The sequence below is a fragment of the Mustela lutreola genome, chromosome 2, assembly GCF_030435805.1.
Source record: "Mustela lutreola isolate mMusLut2 chromosome 2, mMusLut2.pri, whole genome shotgun sequence".
Taxonomy (NCBI): Eukaryota; Metazoa; Chordata; class Mammalia; order Carnivora; family Mustelidae; genus Mustela; species Mustela lutreola.
The window spans coordinates 105,242,832-105,261,144 of NC_081291.1; the positions used below are offsets into that span (position 1 = coordinate 105,242,832).

The 18,313-nt window shown below is 51.1% G+C and overlaps 1 protein-coding gene across 5 annotated transcripts in view; it reads right to left on the reverse strand.

Annotated features, from left to right (window-relative positions):
• The window catches only part of SLC12A8 (solute carrier family 12 member 8), a 142,358-nt gene that overhangs the window by 59,011 nt on the left and 65,034 nt on the right, over positions 1-18,313 (reverse strand). For all 5 annotated transcript variants that reach the window (XR_009350922.1, XM_059162936.1, XM_059162938.1 and 2 more), the window contains one exon: positions 6,328-6,441. Coding sequence is in view for 4 of the 5 variants with exons in the window: in XM_059162936.1 (XP_059018919.1) it covers positions 6,328-6,441 (114 nt within the window). In the remaining variant the exon portion in view is untranslated. The remainder of the gene's footprint in view (positions 1-6,327; positions 6,442-18,313) is intronic.

Here is an 18,313-nt window from a genome sequence, read left to right on the forward strand (position 1 = left end):
CTAGCCTTTTCTGGTCTCTGTTAGTTGTTCATTAAAAGACTACTTCCTCACTCTTTCTCAAGGAGCTCCCAAGCTTCGTCCTGGGAGTTTTTAAATTTGCATCCGTGTCCTTAGAAACCTTTAATTTTCTCCTCCAGCTCTAGCTTAATTGTTTCTCTGCTGTCTATTCTCCTTCTTCTTTGAAGTTCCTGAGTTTATGCTTTCTTTTTGTCATGAAGGCAGACTATCCCTGCTCCCAAGTTCCCAAAACCTGTCCGCTGCCTTTTGCGACGAAGGGAGCAGTCAGCTGCGGTTTGGAGGTGGCGCGGCCCAGAGCCTCGGGCTCCTCGTCTGCAAACGGGGATCGTACTCTCTACCTGGCAGGACTGTTGTGAAGTTGGGATGAACAGTGCCCCGCACCTAGTAGGTGCTAAATAAATGTCCACTCGGGAGAGACGGGCTCCCCTCCTCATTCAGAAATCCCTTGGGTTCGTTAAGGAGGCTGGCCATCCCTCTTACCTTCCATCTGATTCCCAAACACACTCCTTCCACACACCTGGCTGATGGGCTGGTCTGTTAAGGTGCTCCTGCAGGAATCTTTCATCTCCTCTTGGCTCTATCTTGGAGGCAGAACTTGTCAGTGCACCCCCCAACCGCCCTCATGCCTTAGAGACTCTGCTGAGACACTCGCTGTCATATAATGGAACACTTAAACACCAGGACTCAAGCAAGACTTGCCAGCTTCAGGGTTGGGGGCGGGGGGTGCAGATTCACATGCATGGGCATTCTCCCCTCCAGCATCCACTCCGAAGGAGGTGAGAAGTAGTGGGGTCCAGCACTTCCTGGCCTGCTGACTTCTCTGTGTTGTTGTCCCTTCATCTATAAAATGGAATAATAACCAAACCCATGGAAGGATCCAGGTTCTCTAGGGTCTGACACTTTAAAACAATATAGACTTAAGAATATGAAATTAAGAACAGGGCCTTAACAGGAGCTCATGCAAGGGAGGGACCCCAAAGCCTGGGCTTCACAGCTGTTATGCTAAGTCTGCCCCTAATGGGAGCAGTGGGGCTGAGCGGTGAGGGCTACGTGAGGGACAGAGCGCAAAGCACTCACCACAGCGCCAGGTCTAGCAGAACTGTTGTAATGTTAATTATTAGTATAGATACTCATAATAATTTTGATAAAATTCTAAGTTAATTCTATAACTAGAACTATAAAAATAAATGCGTGTAATAATCATAACGCATCCTTTTCTCTTGTTCATGCTCATGAGAATGCCGTGGGATGAGCCCCAACTTCAGCTTGCCCCGACCTGAGGTTCTCTCTTCCTTAAACCTGGGGACCCCATTCTCAATGAATTTCCTTCTCCTAGTTCTTGACCGTATTGTGGTCCCTGATCCCTGTAGTGGCTGTGTGTGTGTGTGTGTGTGTGTGTGAGATAGAGACAGACAAACAGAGAGGGAGAGAGAGAATCATATGGGCATGGATGTTGCTTTTTCAGGCAAGTTGGGCTGTTTCAGGCAAGCGTAGCTTGGAGAAGGAAAAGTACTTTAAGAAACAAAGCAAACGCAGAATCTACTCCAAGGCCCCAGGGTGTGGTGGACTGGAGGGAGAAGGACAGAAGGACAGAAGGACAGGACTCATAAATCCAAAGAAGCCACTGAAACCTAGTTTTCAGCTGCTCCTTACAGGAAGTGTCCTACCCTTGAGATAAAATATCTGAAGTAACTAAGTCGTATGTCTCTGACTGAAGATGGGGACAAGGGGGGGGGCATTTGTGTTTGTTCTTCCCAACTCCGCTCCCCTCTCCACAGCCTGGACATTCTCTTGTTGGAGGGAGCCCCAGCCATGACTCACTCAGAGCTAATCCTTGGCAAATCCATCACCATGGAAACTGCCAATCATCCATGCTTTTTATCGCTTAACAGAACATCTGCCAGGGGAAAGCCAAGTGGTACAAATTGTTTGTCCTGCCTACCGTGTTTACACTGGGGCCCCTGGCAAACAGAGAGAGAGAGTCAGGGAGGCAATGCTCCATAGCAGAATGGTGGCCCAACCCCGGGCACTAATTAGCTGGGTGACCTTAAGCAATCCTTCATAAGACTCTCTGTGCTCCTCCTTTCCTTGTTGGATCGGTGATTCTCAGCCTGGCTGGGCCAAGGGGCAGTGAAAGGACGGGGAAGCATATCTCCTAAGAAGGGTGGGGCTAAAAAAAAAAAAAAGCTTGTGTAGATAGTTTCTTCAATATTATAATTTTATATTTGGAATTTTACAAAATAAGATTTTCATAATTTAAGCTACAGAATATAAAACTTGACTAATAGTCTTAAGTAGCAATCTGTCTCCAAGGAGGGACAAACACCCCCTTCTCTGGTCCGGGGAGCATATTAGCATTTCTAGTGCAGGTGATGTAGGTTTTAGTATCATGATGAAAAATGAATACAGGTGAAAAAGACAAAAAGTTTGCTGAACAAACTTCTCTCACATGTTAGTCCCGCTCAGACTCGGGGCTACTGTATGGCTCTTCAAATCTCAGGCTGCTCATTTCTTGCTGGAGGGGAAAATACTGAAGCAGGGCCTGCCATTCTCTGCCCTCTCTCAAACCAGGCATCCCCTCTCTCTCTAAGACACCGGGCTTGGAGAGGCCAAGGAGGGCACGGTGAAGCAGTGTGGAGGGAGCCCAGCACGGTCACATTACTCACACAACCTCCCCGGAGTGCCCCCTGGGGTGCTGCCAGCCAAGAAGGCCTACGGCCCCCCTCAGGTGTGACTGCGCCCTGGCCTCTGGGCCCGGAGTTTCTTGACCTGGCCTTTGGACTCATGGCCAGGTCCGAGGAAACGCTCAGCCGGGAAGCCTCTTGAATGTGTGTTCTGCCTGTGTGGGGGAGGGAGGGCAGGACAATATTTTCAAATGTTAACTTTTTAAAGTTCCCTGTATTTGTTTTCCCCCTTGCCTTTTCTGTCCGTTCAAGAGGAGATGACCTACACTGTATTGCCTTGAGAGAGATATGTGGCAGGAGGAAGCTAAATTTGTCAGCGCTCTGTTTTAGAGTCTGTTTCTCAAAAGTCAGAGCCCTTGGGAGATTTTAGAGAATCGAGGAGGTAGAAAAGAAGCCGCAAAACGGGTGGGGAAAGCATGGGGGCGGGGGGACAAGAACAGACTTTGGTACATAGTTTGCTGGGTCCGGTGCGAATAAAAATACAAGACCCCTTGTTCAAAAATTACTAAGAATTTTAGCAACCACAAACCATTAAACCAAGCGTGGGGCCCTCCTGAGCTTGGGACCCAGCGTGAATGCATAGGCTTATGCCCATAATGCTGGCCCTGGACGGGAGTGTCCGCCATATTGTAAGAGAAGATTGTTCCTGGAGCTGGAGGCAGGGAGAGAAAGTCACATAGAATCTAGAGCAGTGTGGACCTGGGGCCCACTCCTTGCCAGCACTAGTGGGGACCCCACAAGACCCTAGAAAGGAGGGCCTGGGAAACGCATTAGCTCTAAGCACAGGGCTTCCAGGTTCAGATTTCTGGTTCTCAAAAATGGCTTAGAAGCTGCACAGAGCATGTACCTGAAGGGATGTGCAGACAGGACAGCAAGAGGGTCTGGCTCCCGGTACAATGCTGAAAAGCCAGACATGCCTTGGGACTTGGTAAGGCCTTGAGACCCAGGAACAAAATGGCAGGGCCTGGTGGAGGCATGATGAATGACTGACCTCAGTTTTCAGTCATCCTGGCAGAATGAAGGCTTAGAGTCCGAGACTGATACTTTGTACTTCAGAAGAATGAAAGGGAAGCGCTACTCCTGCCATATCTGTATTTGTGGACCAAGATTCAACCTGCTGGACCTGAGGCCTGGCTCCAAACTCTCCTCTGTGGCCGGCAAGAGAGAAGGTTTGGACCCGAGTGGTCAGCAGCAGAGGTGGAGAAGAGCAGGAAGTAAAGAACCTCCTTTAGGGGTAAAAATTGACAGGGCTTGGAGGGTACTGGTAAGAAAGAGGACGTTATCATGAATAAGTCTCCATTACTGGCAGGAGCAACTGTCTGGAGCAAATTGTCCTGAGATCAGGAGTAACGGGGGAGAACCAACTGGAGGATGGGTGGGATGAGCTTGGTTCTGAACATGTTGGGTCTGAGATGCCCAAGACAGGATGTCATGGAAGCAACTGAGGATATGGTATGAAGCTTAGAGGAGTCTGGGCTGGGTGCGAGTCTGGGAGTCATGAGCCTTGGGAGTGGCCATGGGACAGTAGGCATGGGTGGGATTCTAAGGAAAACAGGTTTGAGAAAGAAGAGAAGAGGGCAGGGGCATAGACTGAAAAAATCCCACATTTACTGGGCGGAAGGAAGAGGATGTATCTATGAAGGCAAGTCAGAGGGCCAGGAGGCGGACAAGGAGGGTGCTGCATCATGGAAGGCATGAGAAAAGGAGGAAGTGGAAGTTGCCCATCTGAAGACACGGAGAAGTTAGAGATGCTCACTGAACCCAATAGCGTGGCAGCCACCGAAGACTGGACGGGGACCATCTCAGTGGTGAGGCAGGTTTGGAACTCCAAAAGAAGAGAGTGGACAGGCGGAACAGGAGACAGAAAATGGAGACAGGAGCACAGACCAAGCCCCAGGGTTTGGCAGTGAAGAGGAGTGAAAATGCGTCACGGCTAGAGGCAGGATTCGGGAAAGAGGATCAAAGGTGACTGACATTGTTCATCTTCTTATTTGCACAGCCTTACTGAGGTGCAACCGTTAGGCGATAAGTGGCACGTGTTTTTCAACTGTCTGGGAAGTTTTCACATATGAATATACCCATGAACCCATCACCATCATCAGGAATAGAGTTTCCTGCCCCAAAATTACCTTGTCCCTCCCGCCTGCCCCCCTTCCCTAGTTCCCCATCCACAAATCTGCTTTCTGTTACCAGAGTTTGCATTTTCTAGAATTTTATATAACTGGAGGTTTACATAGTTTTATCTTTTAAAAAAGGTTCTTTCCTTTTGTCTGACGTCTTTCATGAAATACCATTATTTTATGACCATCTGTATTGTTGCAGGATCAGTGGCTCATTCCTTTTTATTGCTGAGTAGTTCTATATGGCACGGCTATGTCATAATTTATCTATTCACCTCTTGACAAATAGTTGAGTTGTTTCCAGTTTGAGACTATTACAGAGTAAGCTGCTTTGAACATTCATGCACAAGTCTATACGAACACGTGTTTTTATTTCTCTGCGGTAGATAACGTGGGGTGGAATGGCTGTGCATGTGTTTAATTTTTTTTCTTTTAAGTCTACTGCACCTCGTATTCCTAGGTGGCGCCCATCCAAAGACTAATCTGGCACGGCCCTGCTTAGCTTCCAAGAACAGACACATTTAGGGTGGTATGGCCATAGGCTGTTCAATTTCGATTTAAGAAATCATCCCACTGTTTTCCAACATGGTCGTACTATTTTACATTCCTACCGGTAGCATACAAGAGTTCCAGTTCCTCCATGTCTTGCCAACGCTCAGCACAGACAGCCTTTAAAATTTTCAACATTCTAGTAGCTTCTCCTCTTTGTCTATCCCTATCCCACTTGAGGAGAGGATAATGAGCAAGGAAATAACCACAGGTAGGCAGGCAGAGGCAGGAGGGGAGGCAGAAAAGGAGATAAAATCAGCCACACTCCAGGGTATCAAAACCACCTGATCAAGAGTAAAATGCTTGTCTGAGTCTATGCTCTGGGACAAGTCACTCACAAATGGTGATTCCTCATCAATCATCTGGTCAACATGTTAGTTTACTACCCTCCAGGCCAGGGTCCAGAGCCCAAGACAAAAGTCCTAGAGGGACCTCAGTTTTGAAATGCTCCTCCCTGGCTGCTGGAGAGCCAGAAAATGGGGCCGATGGGGTAAGGAGATTCATTCATTGCCCACGGGACCCTGGTTTCACCCACACACAGTGTCGTGAGAAGGCAACAGCCTTTCTCTGTCCCCTGGGAGAAGACACATGGGTTGTGGTAGAGGCAAGGGGAGTTTTGGGGACAAATGTGCTCTCAGTCTAGGGTGAAAGGGGGAGCTTGTCCTACTGAGGAATATATCCTGTTCAGCCCTGAGAGAATTATGTCTCTATTAACTAGGCCTACAGGTTTCAGTACATAGGTATGGAGCATAAAAAGGATGAAATAATGAGGGAGGCCTTCAGGAACTGTGAACAAGGCAATTCTGTTAGGTTTTTAGTGAAAGCAAAGGCCATCTCTAAAGTCAGACATAGATACCCATCCAAGAAGCACATGCAGGCCACTTAAAATACTGAGCTTCAGGAACCAAGCGTCTGTACCCTCATGTGGGAGTGGGAAAGAACCCAAATTACTGTACCTGTAGCCGCTGGGAAGAACACCCCGAAGACACTGAAGAAAGATTCCCCGGGGCTGTAATCTGGCAGAGTGTTGTTCCACAGCAGTTCCGGGGAATAGCCCACAAAACCGTGCTCTGAAATGACACAAAGCAGAGCCAAATGAGCCAAGTGATTGTGTGGTGATGGCGGGGTCCTGGGATCAAGCCCCGCATCAGGCTCCCTGCTCAGCGGGGAGTCTGCACGTGTGTAAGAACTCTGTTTCTCAAAATAAATAAATAAATACAATCTAAAAAAAAAAGTTTTAAAAAAATGAGCGTAGGGATAAGATAGAGCATGCGGGCTTCCCTGGACTATATAGTCTCATCTTGTGTAAATTTAAACGTTATAACATAGAGGTATGTGTGTGAGAGAGATGAAAGAGACAGAGGAGGAAGTCTGACAGAATTGTCATTACCACTCTCGGGCTTGACTTCATGGACCTGTTTCTCTAGAGACATGTAGATGAAATGACTTGAAGGAGAACAGTAGTTAGCTCTGGGTAGGGGAACATTTTTTTTTTCCTGTTTTTCTTTCTTTTCTCCTTTCTTTTTGATAGATTTCGGTATAGCTGAAATCTTTCACTGAGCATGTATTTATGTATTTTCCTTTAATTTAAAAAACTCAACTAACTTTCCCTGTTCAAAAACCTTTCCATGGGTCCCTCTTAGTTGCAGAACAGAGTCCAAATTCCTGAAGATGAGAATCAAAGTCCGTGACAAGGGGCACTGTGCCCGCTTCTTCCTGTTCATCTTTGCTCTCCTCTACCCAGTAGCCACGCAGATGATGCTCCCTGAGAACATCAGTAATGCCCCTCCCTGTGCCTCCCGCCCTCCAGACCTTTCTCCTACGTGTTTAGCATCAACGCCATGTTCACTCTCCAAGCCCATCTCAAATGCTACTCGCTTTGGGTTTTACCTCAACTCCTAAATCATGATCAATCCCTTCCAAGGGCTCTCATTACTGTGGCCATATTCGATCTCTCCCCAGCTAGACTTCTCAGGGCAAGAAATCCAGCTTTACGCAGCTCTGTCCCCCAGAGTCAAGTGCTGTGCCTGGCACATAAGAGGTTGGTTGCTAGTACAGGTCACATTAAGAAGAATCTTTCTCTTAGATCTTGGCTATGCTTTCCCATCCTGCACCCAGGCTTTCCGTTTGACTTGTTCTTAGGGTACTTTATAGCAGGAACACCTCAGATCTGATTTCTTCAAAGTGTTTTAAACATTTGTACCCTGACTTCAATAAAATGTTTCATGTGTTTTCAAGCCTACTTTGCTTCTTTGTCAAAGGAGGTCACTTTGAACAGCATCTGTGGACATGTTAGTGGGCTATGGAAGTTGAAGATCCAAGTCAAGTGTTCTTAGGCTCGGGAACACCGAGGATAGGATATCCAGCCTCTGCTTTTGAATCTCATCTCTGAGAAGGAGTTGGTTTATTCCTGTTAACTATGGTCTAAGAGAAGCCAACCCTGCTCCCTTTCCTGAAACCCCCACAACCACATAGGATGGGCATTTGGCCATCACTCCAGCCAACCCCTAGAGTTGTGGTGACAGAATTTCCTGCCCAACTGTCCTCCACCTACCTTGGGGCTTAGCTTCCCCCTGAGCTTACATCCACAAAAGAGCTCCTGCTTGCTCCTGAGTCCAAGGAGACTGCCAGTGCTTTTTGCAGCTTCCAAGATTCATAACTTAATAGGAAAAATATTTTGTAAAAAAATAATAAAGTGAAAGCTCAGTGAAGCACAAGGGGCCCTGGGGAGTCCGGTCAGGACTTAAAATCACTGTCAATTGCTTTCTTCTGCCCGAACACGGAATTTGCCCTAAGACCTTCAATTCCAAGTCCTGGGCAACATTTCTGAATGGTTTGGCATCTTCTCCGCTGGTCTTCCCCTCATTAACAAAAAAGCAATAACGGCTGAGTTAACTTTAGTTTATCCCCTGGCTGACCCCACTGACTAGCCTTTCTGAGGTGAAAACCCAGCCCAGCCTGCCTTGGAGCAGAGTTCGGCCAAGCTGGGATGATGTGTGGGTCTGAGAGCACATCTGAACGCAGGGCTATGGGCTCGCAGGGCTGTGGGCTTGCTGGGGAGGCTTCGCTGGGCCCCACTGACTTCAGTGGCCCCCACGGCAGCTCTGACAGAGGTGGGTGTTTGGTCACCAGGCCTTGGGGGGCTTTACCCAGGTCCCACGGAAGAGTTCCTGGGAAGACTTCTCTCTCCGTCCACCCCACCAACAGGATCCACAGACTGATAGCCTAAGTCACTTGACTCTCACAGGGGGCTGAGAGGAGGCCTGCCTCCTCCCCTCTCTCTCTGCAAATGCAGCCCCACACATTGCCCAGCACACGCTCACACTGACGTGCTGCCGAGCCAGCCCTCTCCTTCTGGTGTGCTTCTGAATCCTTCTCAAGGAAATCACCTCAACTTTGAAAAGAACTTTATGGGCAAAAACATTGTCAATGCTTTATTTATAATGATGTAAAATGGGAAGCCTACATTTCTAACCCTGGGGGACTAAAGTATTTTAAATATTTAGAAAGGTTTTTTAGTACCACAGAAAATTGTCCACATTATGTATGATACACCTGAAGCAAGAAAACTGGACACCGTTTATAGTACAAATACCAAAAAAGTTTTAATTTATGCATGTAAGGAAAGAAGAAAACATACTAAAATACTAACTACGGATGTCTATATAATGCAATTATGAGCAATTTCTTTTTTCTCTTTTACAAATTTTCCACATTGTCTTTCACAAGCAAAATTCACTCACCAACACAAAATAACGTCTTTTCGAAAAACAAACAGGACTGAAAGCCTACCTTCTCTAGATCACTTTTCTGTAAAGAAGTTTCTTTTGTTTATTTTTTTTCTTTCCATCTATATTCTACCTGCTTCTCAAAATGATTTAAGTGATTTATGAGAAAAACATAAGTAAGATAGGGCAGATAAAATAAGAACCAAAAGAAAAAGAAAAAAAGCCCCCACAGCCACGTCTCCATGAGACACAGCCCAGGGTCTCTGCATAAAGCTGTGAGGTAAGACCCTGCAACGATCACCCTCCTACTAGAATTCAAGGCCTACAGAGATCATCTGATGGCTTTTTGGCCAGCCTGCTCTGCCAGGGACAGACCTCAGGGCCCACCCCTCCTGTGTGCCACTTTCCAGTGGATGAGAAGGAGCTCTGGAGGCCGGCATGGTGGACTTCCTTATTTCCTCTGCTCTTACCTTCCCAGGCCCTGATGACTTCCACTCCCTAAAAACCCCACGACCTCAGGTCCCCGAGCCTCAGCCAGCCCCCAGTGAGGCTTGGACTTACTGGTCCTCACCTCAGCTTCCAGGGCTCTGATCTCTCCCCAAACCCCAAACCGGGCCCAGCCGACCCTTGAGCTTACAGCAGGGTGGATGCCCAGGTCACCCACTGATGTCCCTGACCAGCTTGGACTTGCTAGCTGAGGCACGAGTTGAGCTCAGCTGCACGCATCCAGGGCACCTGCCATAGCCTCTCACAATGGGTCTTCAGGCCGGACATGCTGACATCCAGGACAAAGGTTCTTAAGTTTCACGGTTATGGCCCCATTGGAGAATCCAATGAAGACTGTCCCCACCGACAGCACACTTTGCACATCATTTGGGGGTTCCAGGCCTCTGAAGCGTCTCCAAGGGGCATATAACCTGAGGGTCAGGACTCCCCCTTCAGGGACTACCCTGCAGCCGAGACTTGTGCCAGCCCCACACACACTGATGGCGTCCCCTGTCCCGCCTGCCCCCGTGTCCAGCCTCACAGTGGACAGACGGCCCACGACAATGCATGACACTGCTGTCCCTGCCAGGCAACGGGGGGGTCTCTCTGTGCACAGGCCATCAGAGGGCAACCTCTCTTTTGAACACAATGACAAGCGGCCCCTTACTGAGCACCTCCTTTGCACCTGTCCCCAAACACTTAGTCCCTCACAACGTCATCCTTGATCCTCAGATCTACCCTGCAAGATCAGAGGGAAGGACAGCAGGCTCAGGAAGGTAAAGAATCTTGTTCAAGGTACACAGCCAGACTTGCCTGTGCTACAGCCACCGCCTCTCTTCCAGGAGACCGTCCCCTGGTCCCTGGCTCTGCCCTTCCCACACAGGAGGCTGGCCTTGGTCCTGGGCAGGCCTGTGGCCTATGGAACAAACCCTTCTGGGGACATTCCTGGGGTGGGGGGCTGAGGGGCTGGGGGGTGCCAAGGCATGCAACACAGGTCCTCACCAAGCCCAGCAGACATCCGTAGAGCTCACAGCATCCCTGCCCTCCTTCTGCAGGAGGCTGACAGGGGACCCCCCCTCACTAGGGAATGCCATGCGCATCTAGGGATGTATGCCCGGTGGAGGCTTGCAGAGCTCAGAGCAGACAGAGCCTCGTCTGGCCTCCATGTCTGTCTGAATTCAGAGTTTTCCTCCCACCATGCTGTCTGTCTGTAACTCATTCCCAGCTGTTTCCCCAGAGGTCCCTAACGCTTGTGTCTCAGCCCCTGGGAACCATTCAGTCCCTCTGCTGGTACAACAGGGAGCCAGTCCGGGCCTTCTCAGCTGACATCTTCCAAACCCGAAAGGCCTGGGAGGCCCCATGCCTGCACACGCTACATGTGAACATCTGGGTTTGACCCGAACATCTGGTTCTGTATTTACCAAAAATACTTCATCCCCACTTGAGCTACGTGCTTTTAGGAAAAACAACACAGACCGGGGGGTGGAGTGGGGGACATAAGAGAGAGAAAACAAATCAAGACAAAAGCCAGGCAAGAAGAGGCAGAGGTAAGATACTTGAAGGTCTGTCTGCAGAAAGGCCTGGGCTTCCTTTCCCAAATCCAGGTAACATGGTACCTCTGGGTGCCCCCGGCTGGACTCTGATGCCATAGGGTCCACCATCCACTACCAGGGAGTCCTCACAGGACCCCACCCACCTTGCCCTGGCCAAAGGGAATCAGCTCTGGTCAGCAGCTGTGACAAACCCTCCCGTCAGGTCGCTGCCGGTTATCTCTCTGTGGCACCTGTGGCTCCCCGCCCCCACCGCCCCCACCTCTGGGGTCTGCCGAAGTCACAAGAGGCAGTTGGGAAGTCATCAGCCCCCACATGTGGGTGTCAGATTGCTACTGCTGACTAACTTAGAAAGTGAGATTTCTAAAAATGACACTGGCAGTAGGGTTGGGGTGGGGGCACCTTGCTGGGAGCCGAGCTCCAGGGCAGGCAGGGGCTTCCGGCGCTGGCTTTCTTCTTGGCTCGGGTCCCTCACCCCTGGACCAGCGAGACAGCCCTTTCCTGGGAATGGACAATGGGAGAGGCTGGTCCAACCAGGAATAGAAAGAGCGGAGGAAGGGCCTGGGAGAGAGGAAGGCAGGGAGGGCCCCAGAGGGCGAACTGGGGCCTGAGGGATCACAGGAAGAGCAGCTCTGCAAGGAAAAGGAAAGGAGAGGCCGAGGTTCTGGGAAGGGACACACACCAAAACAACGCAGTGGGGGAGGGATGGGGGGATGAGGCCAAGAGGAGAGAAGTGAGCTGAGGCTCCCCAGAGGAGGAGGAAGTACAGTCGGGCGGGCAGTAAGGGAATCACGAATGTGGTGCCTCTCCCAGGGGCAAAACATGGTGTAGCACACATGCCCCACCTCGGGTCCTCCCAGGTGGGCAGTGCCATGAGGGTCTACCCTGCTGTGACCACTCTGGGATGTTGTGGCTTGGGGACAGAGATCCGTAGCTTGAGGGAGGGAACAGGTCTGAAACGGCCTAACCAAGAGAGATCACTGTGAAGGAGAAGGAGGAGAGTGTCCAGGGTCCATCCTGTCACTAAGTCCTCCATGGAGCTCCTGCCCAAGCAGCGCCCCCCCCCAATTACTCACACACTGCTTGACCACAGATGGTCTAAGGCAGACAAAGATGGGCATCTCATCCCACTTCTGACTGTGCACTGGCCAGCGGAGTTTTTCCTCCTCTGGGCTGTGCGCTTAGCTCCTGGTGGCTGAGAAGGGGCGTGGGGATGGGGACAGTGGACCTGGGCCCAGAGAGCATGGATTTGGGAGAGGCCAGGCTCTTGTTCTCCTGTCTTGGGTGGAGAATGGGGCCCCTTCCTGGCATGAGCATCCTAAAGATCTCTGGGGAAAAAAGGAAGGATGTTGTCAGGAACAAGACACAGGGGTGGGTGCCCTGGTTCCTAGGGGGACTGAAGGTGAGTCCCTTTCCCTTTTGAAATGCAAATTCTGACTGTCAATCTGGTGTGAGCCCCAGGTTCTTCATCCCTACTGAGCCCCCAGGTAATGAGGCAGGTGCAGGGGACCTGGTGATGTTTTAGAGCCCTTCTAATTCTGAAAGTGGCCCAGCCAGGAGCCCGTTCTTAACATTCATCACTCAGCCTCCAATGACACCACTGATTTCCAGCGGCAGACATAAAATCCCAGACTTGCTTCTGGAACATGTCAGCACCACCCCAGCGCCCCCCCCCCCCCCACTCTGGCTGCTACCCCTTCCCTTCCCCGTGGCTGTGACACAACACGTGAACTGGGAAATGAGCTCGCTGCCACATTTCTTAACATGCTGTGACCAAGCAATTATGAATTACAAGGCCTGCCACTAGGTCTTCTGTTATTACAGTGTCGGGTGCCCTCCATTCAAGCTGATAATGAATCTTCAAGGTCGAAGGCACTGATCCTTTTCAACAACTGAGCCACCGGGAGCTCGGAGTCTGGCCTGGAGCCCATGGAGGACCGAGCCCAGTCTGCAGGGCTATCCCACCAGATGGGGTCACAACAATCTGGGTCTATTATAGGGACTCCATAGAAGTGTGTTGAACCCGATCTCAGTCAGGCAGTATTGAGCTGGACTGTTCTGACCATGGACTGGAAGACGGAAGGGAAATGATGATAAGTTTGGGAGATACTCCCGAGGCACCCACCCATGGCCCAGTTTTCCTTCCCCACAGGAGCTCTGGGCAGCCAGCTGGTGGCCTGCCCTGCACCACAACCTCCTCTCTGGCTCCAGACTGTTTGGAGGTTTGGTCCCCCAAAGAGAGGGTGGGGAGAGGATGTGAGCAGGGTTTCCAGCTCCCAGGCCCCCACCCAGAGAGAAAATACACAGAGGGTGGGCTGGGCATTCCAGCAGTGGCCAGAAGGGAAGTCTGAAGTGGGGCTGTGCCTGCCCAGAGGGCACAGGGAGGAGCAGCCCGGAGCCTCCAGGCCCCTGGGGAAGGCCTCCGCCCTCGGAGACAAAAGCTGGCTGGAACAGCTGGCTGGAACAGCTGGAAAGCCCGCAGGACTTGGTAACCCGGGTGGATGAAGGGCCTGAGTGTGTTGGGGTGGCGGTCAGGGTGGCCCCCTTGGAAGGGGGTGGCTGGAAGTTTCCCGTAACCAGAGAGGCTTCTGCCAACCCCTACAATCTAGGATGGACAGTTTAGAGGTTCTTTCTGAGCAAAGGGTTCCTCCCTTGTGAAAGTGAGGACAAGCCTTTTCTTGACGAAGAATGATGTCTAATACCCAAGAAACTGTTCCAGCTGCTGACAGAACTCTACTTTAAATGCTTAATGAAACTTTTCTTATAATGGTCTTGGGGTCAGCAAGTTGAGATATGAGATTTTTGCCTGGAGATGCCTACAGAGAAAAGAACTGTCAGATGCCCCAGAACAGGAAAGGGCCTGACTCCCGTCGGAACTCAGGCTACCCTGAGCCCAGGAAACAAAGAGGTAGCTTGGGATCATAGGAAGAACTGCCACACACACGGAGCTGGTCTTTGTGTCTGTCACTGTTCCAAGCCCGTCAGTAGTATTAGCTCACAACAGCCCTACCAAACAGCTGCATTCTCCAGGTAAAGAAAGCAAAGCGCAGAGGAGACCCAACAGGATTCAACCCTTGGTGGCTGCTGCTGGGGTGGGAGCTCGCTCAGGGATGCAGGGAGTCTGGGAGGGGAGCCAGGAGCCTGAGCTGCCTCCGCAGGGGCTCTACCCAGGGCGGGTACAGAGGCCCTAGCGAGCCCAGCTCACAGAGCCTCCAACAGCCTGCCCAAAGCAGCGGGTGGCTCAAAGGAACCCTGAGAGGAAAATAGGGCCTTCTTATCTCCTAGGGTAAAGGAATGCGCTCTGGGGCCAGGATAAGTGGCTGTTTTGACAGGAAATCTCCACCCTGGCTGTGGGTTCCACCCAGCCACGACTTACCACCACCACCCCTTCTGTCCAGGCCTCTGGCATCCCAACTCCCAGCCTACTTAAACTCCAGAACCCCAGAACCCCAAATAATCCTAACCCAGCTGGTGGCCCCCCACGTGGGCTGCCGCTATGCACCTCTAGCCCTCTGTGATAATCAGGAGGTCTGACCTAGGAGTCACTCCCCTTCCCTAGTCTTGGCCTGGACACCCTCTCCAGGCAGGCAGCAGAGGAGGGGGTAGAATGTTAAGTGGTCCCCTGCAGGGGACAGACAGCAAGATAATCACAGTCATGTAAGCAAGGCTCTCCCTCCTGCCAGACACTACGCTGGAAATACCCAAATTCCCAGACACCCTTTCTTGCCCCCACTTCAACAGCCATGGGCACCTCTTCCCCAATACAAGCCCTACCCAAGAAAGAAATGGAGCAGATGGTCTCTTAGAATTCTATAGAAGATTCAGCATCCTAGTGCCATAAGGGTCTTTAGCTTCCAATCCATTTCACAGATGGGAAGGCCGAGACCTGCAGAAGGAGAACCTCACACAGTTGGCAGCTGGTCAGGCAAGGCAGAACCCAGTGTGGCCAAGCTCCCATCCAGCATGTCCTGTAGGTATCCCTCCCCAGTCCTGTAATGGACTCCCCCCCTCCCCAGTCCTGTAATGGCCTCATCTCTCTGTTGTCCCTGCCAAGTGGGAACAAGAACCACACTATCTTCTTTTCTGGTGTGTCTCTGTTGTCAGGACCTAGGGAATATACCAGAACTGTAAAATACTAATAATTAACAATGGAGAGGCAGCCCTGGATGGCTCAGTTGGTTAGGCACTGACTTTGGCTCAGGTCATGATCCTGGGGTCCTGGGTTTGAGCCCCACATCGGGCTCCCTGCTTGGTGGGAAGCCAGCTTCTCCCTCTCCCCGACTCCCCCCTCTCTCACTATCTGTCAAATAAATAAAATCCTTGGGAAAAAAAAAAAAAAGAAACTCTGAATCTCAGCTCTCTCTTCTCCCCTCCCCACCACCATAGCTGTAGAATCAGAATCTTTATTTTTTTTAAAAGATTTATTTATTTATTTGATACAGAGAGAGAGAGATTGAGAGAGATCACAAGTAAGCAGAGAGGCAGGTGGCAGGGGGTGGGGGGAGCAGGTTCCCTGCTGAGCAAAGAGCCCGATGCGGGGCTCCATCCCAGGACCCTGAGATCACAACCTGAGCCGAAGGCAGAGGCTTAACCCACTGAGCCACCCAGGCACCCCCAGAATCTTCATTTTAACAAGATCCCCAGATTTTGAAGCTTGAGAAGCGTGGAGTCCTGAAGTATAGAACCCAGGGGTCCCCAGGGACCTATGCTTCCAGGATAAATGACGGTAACAGTAGTAATAATGTACTGAGCACCCACCTGGTGACAGCTACGACACTTGTGCATGATTGTATTTTATGCTGGGACAAGTTGGCAAGGGAGGCCTTATTACCTGCTCTTCAAAAATGAGGTGCACAGTCGGGAAGTCAGAGCCACAGTTACAGGCCAGCTGGAATCTGGTTCCAGAGCCCTGGTTCTGACAAGAGATCTAAGTGTTTCACTCGTCCACTCTACAGGGCCTAGAAAATCACTGGCAAGTGAGATCCCTGCGTGGGTATTTTAGGGGCTGCCCTACTGCCCATGCTGGCCCAAACACCTGTGCACAGGGGCTGGGCTACCGAGGGGGCGGAGGGCTAACTCTTTCTTCAGAAACGGTCCCTGAAAACGAAGGGGCATGGTTCAGCCCCCAGTGAGCATTAAGTGCCAGAGTGACACATCAGTTAGAGGGTTAGCAGGCTTGGGGCCACTTCTGCCACAAGCTCAGAAACTTCTAGCACTGATATCCCCCAGGCCAGAGTGAGAGTAAAAGGGGAGGCTCACTCAGGTTCCCAGTCTATAACCTCCAAAGGTCTGATGTGGGGCTTCCTCTCCTGCCAGCCCCCAGGAGGCAACACTCTCCTGCCAACTGCTCCGGAAACAAATGCCACCCTCCCCTCCGGGTAGCATCCAGGGGCTTCCCGGGCCACAGAGGCAGGCCTAGCTCAGGGAGCCCGGGTTTCGGCTGGTCCTCTCTGCACCACCTACCCTCAGCCTGGGACTGTCCATCTGGTTCTGTGTCTGTAGGTGTTTCACCTCATTCCCCACCCAAATGTGGGTGACTTGAGGGCACATCGCTCTGACTTCATGTCTCTCACAGACTGCCATGCCTGTCAACAAAGTAGGTGCCCCCAAAATGCTTGGGCCAGGAAGTGCCATGATCAGCCTTCCTACAGAACCAAAGAAGGTGGTCTGCCCACTCCCCACAGCCAGAGGACTCCTTCCGTGTGCAGGGAGAGGAGCAGGGGCACAGGCAGGAGATACATATCCCATCCCTCAGGGTGTCTCCGTCTACTTTCTTGGAACTCCCAGCTGTTCAAGGCTGAGGCAGGCAGGCCCAGTAGTGCGAAAGGGCCCTCCCAAGCCAGTGATATCATGCTTCTGGCATTTATCCCCAGAACGCTGGCTAGGGAGCCCAGCAGCCCAAACCCCCGCCTGCTCACAGAGCTGGAGCAGACACAGGGGTAGAGCCGGACAGTGTTAGCTCTCACTTCCTTCTGCAGCCTTGACTGCATCCCCACGGCCTCCTCAGCCTAAGGGTTGCTTCTCTGCCTTCCACAGCCAAAGCCAGCGAATAAAAATAATCCAAGCTAGCAGGAGGGCCTTGGAGCTGGGGGCTAGGGGGAGGGAGTGCCTAGGATTCTGGCCAGTCACTCTTTCTTCATCACAGTCAAACTCAGAACAAGAGGAAGGCCTGGGGCGTGCCTGCTCCTGCCCTTCCTCCAGCCAAGGATGAGTGAGGACCTCTGCCCACAGAAAACCTCCTATCAAGGGTTAGATCCAAAGAGCCAGGAATTCAGAGCTCCTAAGGTATGGTCTTCTCCCTCTCCCAGAGAAATCTTCAGTGTTCAAACTCATCTAATTTGAAAAACAGCAGCCACCAACATGCACTGTTATTCCACAGGTAGAACAAATGGAAGAATGAGCTCTGCTTCCTGATTAGGGCACCAAGGGAGAGGAGGGGTAAGGACCGGATTAGGGGAGGGATGGTACCAAGTCCCAGAGGGGGCAGCGAGTTCAAGGTGGGGAGAAAAACCAGAGAGAGACAAACCTAAAAGGAGAAATCAGGCAAGAAGGGAAGAAGAGAGAAGCCAGGTAAGGAATGCTGGAGGTCACGATCTGCTGTTGGCTCTGAGGGCTGGACTTCAGAAATCCTTCCCAGGATATGAGCCTTTGTTTACAATTCTCCACAGTCCTAATCTTTAAAAATTCCTCTGTTTGAATCCTTAATCTTCCCCCCACTTCTAGGTTGACTATGCCTTTGAGAATCTGGCAATATTTCTGGACCCTCTCCTAGAAAAATACACTCTTTTCCGTCTGATTTTTGCATGTAGCTTCAGGGGCTCGTGGATCCTAAGTTACAACCCGCCTCCTCTGAAAGTTCCACTGTGATTGGGAGGCCCACCATGGCAAGAGCGAGCACAGCCCAGCTGCCACGCAAAGCTCAAGTCGCGGCAGGCTGGGCCGAATCTCACGTGCGTGCGAGCCATCACATCGGGCTGTTACGGACCTCAACATCCTTCCCTGGTTACTAGTCTGACAGTGGCCCCGGAAGCAAGGCTGGCTACTTTCAGGGGCCAGCTGTGTGTCTGGCTAGTTACTAATGCAGTAAAAAGCCTGCCTTTGACCCAGGTAACAAGGTCTGCACTGACCTGGAAATTAACCCTTTACAGATCACTAGGATTATATTAATTTGCCCACGT